Source organism: Oncorhynchus tshawytscha, linkage group LG34, assembly GCF_018296145.1.
Source record: "Oncorhynchus tshawytscha isolate Ot180627B linkage group LG34, Otsh_v2.0, whole genome shotgun sequence".
In the NCBI taxonomy this organism is placed as follows: Eukaryota; Metazoa; Chordata; class Actinopteri; order Salmoniformes; family Salmonidae; genus Oncorhynchus; species Oncorhynchus tshawytscha.
Genome location: NC_056462.1, coordinates 531,958 through 541,355, shown reverse-complemented (window position 1 = coordinate 541,355; position 9,398 = coordinate 531,958). Strand labels below are relative to the sequence as shown.

The window sequence follows — 9,398 nt, the reverse complement described above, 5'->3', positions numbered from 1 at the left end:
CGATCGGTTAGCTGCTCAGATAGCAGATGTTTGAAGTTGGTGAGGGAGATAAAAGTCTCCAACTTCAGCGATTTTTGCAATTCGTTCCAGTCACAGGCAGCAGAGAACTGGAACGAAAGGCGGCCAAATGAGGTGTTGGCTTTAGGGATGATCAGTGAGATACACCTGCTGGAGCGCGTGCTACGGATGGGTGTTGCCATCGTGACCAGTGAACTGAGATAAGGCGGAGCTTTACCTAGCATGGACTTGTAGATGACCTGGAGCCAGTGGGTCTGGCGACGAATATGTAGCGAGGGCCAGCCGACTAGAGCATACAAGTCACAGTGGTGGGTGGTATAAGGTTCTTTAGTGACAAAACGGATGGCACTGTGATAAACTGCATCCAGTTTGCTGAGTAGAGTGTTGGAAGCAATTTTGTAGATGACATCGCCGAAGTCGAGGATCGGTAGGATAGTCAGTTTTACTAGGGTAAGTTTGGCGGCGTGAGTGAAGGAGGCTTTGTTGCGGAATAGAAAGCCAACTCTTGATTTGATTTTCGATTGGAGATGTTTGATATGAGTCTGGAAGGAGAGTTTACAGTCTAGCCAGACACCTAGGTACTTATAGATGTCCACATATTCAAGGTCGGAACCATCCAGGGTAGTGATGCTGGTCAGGCGTGCGGGTGCAGGCAGCGAACAGTTGAAAAGCATGCATTCGGTTTTACTAGCGTTTAAGAGCAGTTGGAGGCCACGGAAGGAGTGTTGTATGGCATTGAAGCTCGTTTGGAGGTTAGATAGCACAGTGTCCAAGGACGGGCCGGAAGTATATAGAATGGTGTCGTCTGCGTAGAGGTGGATCAGGGAATCGCCCGCAGCAAGAGCAACATCATTGATATATACAGAGAAAAGAGTCGGTCCGAGGATTGAACCCTGTGGCACCCCCATAGAGACTGCCAGAGGACCGGACAGCATGCCCTCCGATTTGACACACTGAACTCTGTCTGCAAAGTAATTGGTGAACCAGGCAAGGCAGTCATCCGAAAAACCGAGGCTACTAATGAGTACCATTAACTTGGCTATATACAAGGGGTGCCAGTACCGAGTCGATGTGCAGGGGTACGTCCGATGTCCACCAGATGCATATGCGTTTTGTTTTGCCTGATGTGTAGCTCGCTTTTCAACTAGCTAAACACTAGCTAGTTGGAGTCTGTGTGTGTACTTCCATTTGTACCACCACATGTTAAAGCAAAGCAAGAGTTTAAAATATTGAATGCATGTGGTACACAGAATGCACCGCAGCCTAGTGCGGCATCCCCACAATTGCATTGCTGACTGCTCCATTGACAACGAATGACCTCCGCCAGAAAGCAGAGTTTGATGCAACAGGTGCAGAGGAGGCTGGTGGGAGGAGCTATAGGAAGACAGGCTCATTGTAATGGCTGGAATGCAATTAATGGAATGGTATCAAACACATCAAACTTATGGAAACCACATGTTTGACTCCATTCCATTAATTCCATTCCAGCCATTACAATGAGCCAGTCCTCCTATAGCTCCTCCCACCAGCATCCACTGATCTGGTGGACATGCATATGGTGGACATACCAAGCCTAACTACAGTAATGGATGTTACTGTTTAATCGGGGAGCCACAAAGATGAAGTAGCCTAAACAAATGTAATCTCTGAATTCACGTTGTTTGCTAATAACGCAGCCACAGAATAGAAAGAAGCTAAAACAAATGATTTTGTATTAATATTTTGCATTGTTAAAAGTTGAGAGATACTGTTTCATTCACGCAAAGTAATGAGACTGGATGTGTGAGTATGCCCAATGCCTCTAAGATAAATGATGGTAAAGTTGGCCTCATGTATAGGCCCTACAACAAATCAATAAAATCAAAGACATCCAAAATCCATCAGATTAAGAGTTTTGAATGAAGCCAGCAAGGCAAATAATTAATCTCAGTGATTGACAGTATACAGGTATTATTGCACGTTGACTAAACAATTGCAGTGAAATTAGATTAAATCTAGTCATGATCAATTTCATATATTTCATTCAGCTAAAGTAGATTGGCTTGATAGCAGCATTGACGTTGTTGGTTGGCTAGAAAGCAAACCTTTACACATCGTTAATTTTTGGGAAAACTGGTCCAGCTAGCTATTGCTAGTTCAAATAAAGCAAAATGATGTACTAATACGAACGTTCAAGTGTAAACTATAAAGTATAAACCCACCAGACTTTAATTTATGAAGGTCCCAGGCGGAAGGTTCTCGGTTGAACGTGGACGAGCATCTGGACAGTCCATGCACTTTGAAACCTACGCCCACCGTGACGTAAAGCACAGGCCCCCGAGCGAAATGCCCTGGAAAGAATGTGTCCCTTCTCACCCCCGCTCCACCCACCACCTACGCCCTCTGGTTACACAAGGAGAGGATTTTATTAATGCGTTCGTTTAGGAACCGGCTTCCACCCTGGTGTGAGCCAGGTGCCAAATCGTCTTAAAACAAAAGTGACGTAGTAATGAGTAGGATTCTGTGTTTTCACATGCAGAAGTGATTGCTTTTGATAAAAATACTTTATCTGAATTCCCAATTAAACTATTTTGAGAATTCGAACACATACTTTAATGGAAAATAGATGTATGTTTCTGAACTACACATCATGCTGCAGTGTTTACAACATGACCGAGCGGTGCAGATCACTTTTTCTATTTGAGATTATTAGAGGGCGCTCTACCCTCACTACTTTTTACCCGTTCATGTCATAGACAATTGCACGGTGCACTTAATCGAACACCCTCAAGATTGACGGGCTCTATCTCTGCAAAGTTTGTGACAACCCCGATGGTTTATTCCGACAATTGTCAAGAACTGTGATTTCGCCAGACAGGTAGGCTACAGAGAATCACGAACATGGCCACCATTTATATTCTAGAAAATTGCTTGCCAAATCCGAATTACGTTGGACTTCAAAGACCGTAAACGATTGAGGAATATGTGTTCATTTGGGTGTGTTTACCTCAATTATTACTACAAGCTATAGCTTGTGATTTTTTTTGTAATGAGTACTTTTGGGTGTCAGGGAAAATGTATGGAGTAAAAAGTACATTATTTTCTTTAAGAATGTAGTGAAGTAAAAGTTGTCAAAAATACAAGTAGTAAAGTACAGATACCCCCCCAAAACTACTTAAGTAGTACTTAAGTACTTTACACCACGGCCTATAGTGTTTATATGTGTTTAAACCTATTTGTATTAGAGAAGTAGGCTAAACAGAAATTGTAGTATCGGCTAAATTAAGCATCAAGTGTAGTATAGATACAGTGGGGCAAAAAAGTATTTAGTCAGCCACCAATTGTGCAAGTTCTCCCACTTAAAAAGATGAGAGGCCTGTAATTTCCATCATAGGTACACTTCAACTATGACAGACAAAATGAGAAAAAAAAAATCCAGAAAATCACATTGTAGGATTTTAAATTAATTTATTTGCAAATGATGGTGGAAAACAAGTATTTGGTCAATAACAAAAGTTTATCTCAATACTTTTTTATATACCCTTTGTTGGCAATGACAGAAGTCAAATGTTTTCTTATAAGTCTTCACAAGGTTTTCACACACTGTTGCTGGTATTTTGGCCCATTCCTCCATGCAGATCTCCTCTAGAGCAGTGATGTTTTGGGGCTGTTGCTGGGCAACACGGACTTTCAACTCCCTCCAAAGATTTTCTATGGGGTTGAGATCTGGAGACTGGCTAGGCCACTCCAGGACCTTGAAATGCTTCTTCCTTTGTTGCCCGGGCGGTGTGTTTGGGATCATTGTCATGCTGAAAGACCCAGCCACGTTTCATCTTCAATGCCCTTGCAGATGGAAGGAGCTTTTCACTCAAAATCTCACGATACATGGCCCCATTCATTCTTTCCTTTACACGGATCAGTCGTCCTGGTCCCTTTGCAGAAAAACAGCCCCAAAGCGTGATGTTTCCACCCCCATGCTTCACAGTAGGTATGGTGTTCTTTGGATGCAACTCAGCATTCTTTGTCCTCCAAACACGACAAGTTGAGTTTTTACCAAAAAGTTATATTTTGGTTTCATCTGACCATATGACATTCTCCCAATCTTCTTCTGGATCATCCAAATGCTCTCTAGCAAACTTCAGACGGGCCTGGACATGTACTGGCTTAAGCAGGGGGACACGGCTGGCACTGCAGGATTTGAGTCCCTGGCGGCGTAGTGTGTTACTGTTGGTAGGCTTTGTTACTTTGGTCCCAGCTCTCTGCAGGTCATTCACTAGGTCCCCCCGTGCGGTTCTGGGATTTTTGCTCACCGTTCTTGTGATTATTTTGACCCCACGGGGTGAGATCTTGCGTGGAGCCCCAGATCGAGGGAGATTATCAGTGGTCTTGTATGTCTTCCATTTCCTAATAATTGCTCCCACAGTTGATTTCTTCAAACCAAGCTGCTTACCTATTGCAGATTCAGTCTTCCCAGCCTGGTGCAGGTCTACAATTTTGTTTCTGGTGTCCTTTGACAGCTCTTTGGTCTTGGCCATAGTGGAGTTTGGAGTGTGACTGTTTGAGGTTGTGGACAGGTGTCTTTTATACTGATAACAAGTTCATACAGGTGCCATTAATACAGGTAACGAGTGGAGGACAGAGGAGCCTCTTAAAGAAGAAGTTACAGGTCTGTGAGAGCCAGAAATCTTGCTTGTTTGTAGGTGACCAAATACTTATTTTCCACCATATTTGCAAATAAATTCATTAAAAATCCTACAATGTGATTTTCTGGATTTGTTTTCTCATTTTGTCTGTCATAGTTGAAGTGTACCTATGATGAAAACTACAGGCCTCTCATCTCTTTAAGTGGGAGAACTTGCACAATTGGTGGCTGACTAAATACTTTTTTGCCCCACTGTATTTACCCTCCCCACGTCTCTAATACCAGCCTGGCAGGTAAACCTGCCTTTTCTAAATATTCTAAATGTAAATATGACAGGGCATATCTTTCAAAAATATCTACAAGGTTAGGTAGGCAATGGTTAGCCTACTACAAGTCTATAGTGTTAGGCAAATATTAGAAATGTATAAAGAAGTGTACTTAAATAGTATAGAATAGTTTAATGTAATTAAAATCCCAACTTTGACCTAAAGGCTTCATCCTCCCAATTTAAATCTGTTTATATTTATGTGCATTAGTTAGGCTACAGGTTAGTTTAATGATAAAACATTGTTGCCCTGTGGACACTATGAGATCCTGAATGTGTATTTTGTTTTTCTTCTAGGTTACACAAAAAAGCTAGGACCATGCCTTTATTTCATCCAATATTTCTGTTTGTTCTGGTAAGCTTCCAAGCATGCTCCTCTACACACAGCCAGGAGGCTGCCTCCAACATGGCCCCACCAGAGGCCATGGAGTATAACAGAACTGTCTATGCAGCCTGCAAAATGAGACCCAGCACCAAACTAGGCGAAGGTCTACCTAACGTGTATGGACAGGTGCTGTTCAAGCAGGAATACCCTGAGGGAAGCCTCAAAGTCCTCTTTCTTCTCCATGGTTTCCCAAGTGACAGTGATCATCAGTCAAAAGCCATCCACATCCACCAGTACGGGGATTTCAGCCAGGGCTGCGATTCCACAGGCGGCCATTACAACCCTTACAGGGTCCCCCATCCCAGCCACCCGGGGGACTTTGGGAACTTTGTGGCCCACCAGGGGAGGGTTCACAAGTTGACTGAATCAAAGGCCACTCTGTTCGGGGGGCTGTCGGTGCTTGGGCGGGCGGTGGTGGTCCATGAGAAGGCAGACGACCTAGGGCAGGGCGGGGATGCGGGGAGCCTGCTACATGGTAATGCTGGGCGGAGGCTGGCATGTTGCACCATCGGGATGAGCAGTCCCAAACTGTGGGATAAGCACCATCATCGACAGCAGAGAAGAAGGGGATGAGAATCGTAGTTTATTCTTCCCTTTTCTTTCTGAGCTCACCATCTTTCATCGCAAGACAACTTAATTTCATTGCTTTAATTTTATCCAGATCTAAATTACAAAAATGTTTCCTTCTCTTTTAAAGTCATGTTTATCTTTTATTTTAAGGGATAGGACAGGTTTACCATAGCTGATAGCAATTCATGTATCTTGTATTAAACTTTGAAAAGACCTTTATTGAAATTCCAAGTGTGCTTTGTAAATCATTTCTGAGAAATTAGTTTATTTTCATTACATTTCATTATACTTTAACCGGTATATCAAAATAGATCTTTCAAATGAATACTTATTTTAGCTAGAAGATCCCGACCCTACCGTTGTGCTTGTTTACACTGAGCTGCACTAGGGTCGGAACGCAATCATGTTTACATTAAGACACCGTGGTTATGGCGCAAGATGTTCGTCAGAAAACTTACCTCAATCCAGGGATGGGATATGCCATTGTACTCCAAATGTTACCTTTAACCATACTGCTCAATTGAGAAGATTGAAATACTGCTACTTTTCCAGGAAAACTGCCCTTTTTGTTCTCACGCTAGCTAGCATTAGCCACATTAGCAAATATGGAATGGCACATTGTGTTGAACAACAAAGGAGCTGATTGGCTGACACTTCCATTTCAAAATTGCTGCATTGGCTAATGAAAAGGGCAGCTTTCTGGGACAACTAGCAGTATTTCAATCGTTTCGATTAAGCAATTTAACCCAGGATTCAACAAAAAAGACAATATAGGCCTAGAGTTTCAAGCTTTGGTTGATTTCAAATTTAGTTCCAGGTTGTTGACAAGTTAATTATTGATATGTTGGATTCAACCAAAAATTAAAGTTAAAGAATATAGGACAGATGGAACTTTCCAAGCAGTAGATACATCTCTTCAAATGTTTATATTTGTTTGTGTTGACAACCAAACACAATTCAATATCACTTTTATAATACAGTAACTAGCCAAATAAATTGTTGACAAATTATGTTGGATTCATGTCTTCAACTCAACCAACAATCCCCCAGTGGCACTGATGGAACTATCCAAGCAGATACTAGCCAAGCAGTGTGTTTTTTGATGGTTGAAAGTAGTGATAACACATTGGAAATTCAACAAACTTCTGGCGGTCTTTTTGAGTGGGGAAATAATAGGTTGTAATCTCATTGATCAATGCCTCAAACAAATACCTGATTGTCCACGTTGAAATTATGTGGTGTGCCCAGTGGGAAGGGCATATGCCCAAAATGGCATGGTACCGTATATTGCACCTAGGTAAATCAATTTGAATTCTATCACTTTTTTGACAGCACCCGTCTCTTTATTGGAACGAAACCTTCCATACATATTTGCCCATTGTAAAAGTGCTCCGATGTGACTTTTTGGACCTGAATGCCAAAATATTCAAGAGATAAAGGTCCTCAAAGTTGATCCATTTGGCATACCCCACCATACCATGAGACATCCAGGTCTTCATCACTGGAAAAGATAAATGGTTGAGATTGACATAATTTAAAAGCTTACAAACAGGGTTATCAAACAATTATATAATATAAAGTATTTTTTTAAATAAAAATGGTCCCTATTTAACATTTAACACCAGTTATCCAAAAAAGCATGAACACCAATTTTTTTCACATGTTGTAGCTTAGACCTTATTTTACATCACGTCTGCCATTAGTTGAGAAACAACATGCTCTTGAATACAGGGTGATATAGATACTTTTGTACCCGTTTCCTCCAGCGTCTTCACAAGGTCCTTTGCTATTGTTCTGGGATTGATTTGCACTTTTCGTACTAAAAAGTACATTCATCTCTAGGAGACAGAACGCGTCTCTTTGCTGAGCGGTATGACGGTTGCGTGGTCCCATGGTGTTTATACTTGCGTTCTATTGTTTGTACAGATGAAGTGGTACCTTCAGGAGTTTGGAAATTGCTCCCAAGGATGAACCAGACTTGTGGAGGTCTACCATTTTTTTCCTGAGGTCTTGGCTGATTTCTTTTGATTTTCCCATGATGTCAAGCAAAGAGGCACTGAGTTTGAAGGTAGGTCTTGAAATACATCCACAGGTATGCCTCCAATTGACTCAAATGATGTCCATTAGCCTATTTTTATTTCTGATAGGCTAAAGCCATCGGTGCCACTGGTAAATTGTTGGTTCTGGAATTTTCCAAGCTGTTTAAAGACACAGTCAACTTAGTGTATGTAAACTTCTGACCCACTGGAATTGTGATACAGTGAATTCTAAGTTAAATAAGCTGTAAACAATCGTTGGAAACATGACTTGTGTCATGCACAAAGTAGATGTCCTAACTGACTTGCCAAAACTATAGTTTGTTAACAAGAAATGTGTGGACTGGTTGAAAAACAAGTTTTAATGACTCCAACCTAAGTGTATGTAAACTTCCGACTTCAACTGTATCTACAACACAAAATACACGTGTACGTGTGTATGTTATTGTGTGTGTATGCACTTAGAGGAACTCTGGAGCTCTGTCAGAGTGACCATCAGGTTCTTGGTCACTTCTCCCCCGATTGCTCAGTTTGACCGGGCTGCCAGATCTAGGAAGAGTTTTGGTGGTTCCAATCTTCTTCCATTTAAGAATGATGAAGGCCACTGTGTTCTTGGGGACCTTCAATGCTGCAGAAATGTTTTGGTACCCTTCCCACAGATCTGTGCCTCAAAACAACGATATCTGGGAGCTCCTGTCTGGGACAATTCCTTCGAGCTCATGGCTTGGTTTTTGCTCTGACATGCACTGTCAACTGTGGAACCGTATACAGACAGGTGTGTGCCTTTCCAAATCAAGTCCAATCAATTTACCACAGATGGACTCCAATCATGTTTGAGATGTTTCTACATCTTGAGAAATGGAAACAGGATGCACCTGAGCTTAATTGAGTCTCATAGCAAAAGGTCTGAATAAGGTATTATTTGAAAAAAAAAGTGTATACATAAAAATAAAAAATATATATATTTCACTTGTCACTATGGGATAGTGTGTGTCGATTTTTGTATTTAATCCACTTTAGAATGAGGCTGTAACGTAACAAAATGTGAATAGAGTGAAGGAGTCTGAATACTTTCCGAATGCACTGTACATATAAAGTGTATCAAATTTGATGATGGAGTTTGAGACGTGTGGCTACGCAGTCGTAGGTGAACAGGGAGTATAAGAGGAGGCCGAGCACATACCCTTGTGGGGCCTTCGGTGTTGAGGATCAGCTTGGCGGAGGTGTTGTTGCCTACCTCCACCACTTGGGGTCGGCCTGTCAGGAAGTCCAGGACCCAGTTGCACAGGGAGGGTTTCAGACCCAGGACCCTGAACTTAGTGATGAGCTTGGAGGGCACTATGGTATTGAAGGCTGAGCTGTAGTCGATGAACAGCATTATATAGATATTTCTCTTGTCCAGTTGGGGTAGGGCAGTGTGCAGTGCCATAGCAATTGCATCGT

The 9,398-nt window shown here is 42.0% G+C and overlaps 1 protein-coding gene across 1 annotated transcript; it reads left to right on the top strand.

Moving 5' to 3' along the window:
- The first annotated feature begins 2,467 nt into the window (after positions 1 to 2,467).
- LOC112231662 (extracellular superoxide dismutase [Cu-Zn]) lies at positions 2,468 to 6,144 on the top strand. Its single transcript, XM_024398361.2, has 2 exons — positions 2,468 to 2,875; positions 5,262 to 6,144. The coding sequence occupies exon 2, from the start codon at positions 5,284 to 5,286 to the stop codon at positions 5,920 to 5,922; it is 639 nt and encodes a 212-aa protein (XP_024254129.1). The 5' UTR covers positions 2,468 to 2,875; positions 5,262 to 5,283; the 3' UTR covers positions 5,923 to 6,144.
- Positions 6,145 to 9,398: the final 3,254 nt, after the last annotated feature.

What these genes read in the sequence shown, in the direction of transcription:
- LOC112231662 (XM_024398361.2), top strand. Translation starts at nt 5,284, where the DNA reads ATGCCTTTATTTCATCCAATATTTCTGTTTGTTCTGGTAAGCTTCCAA.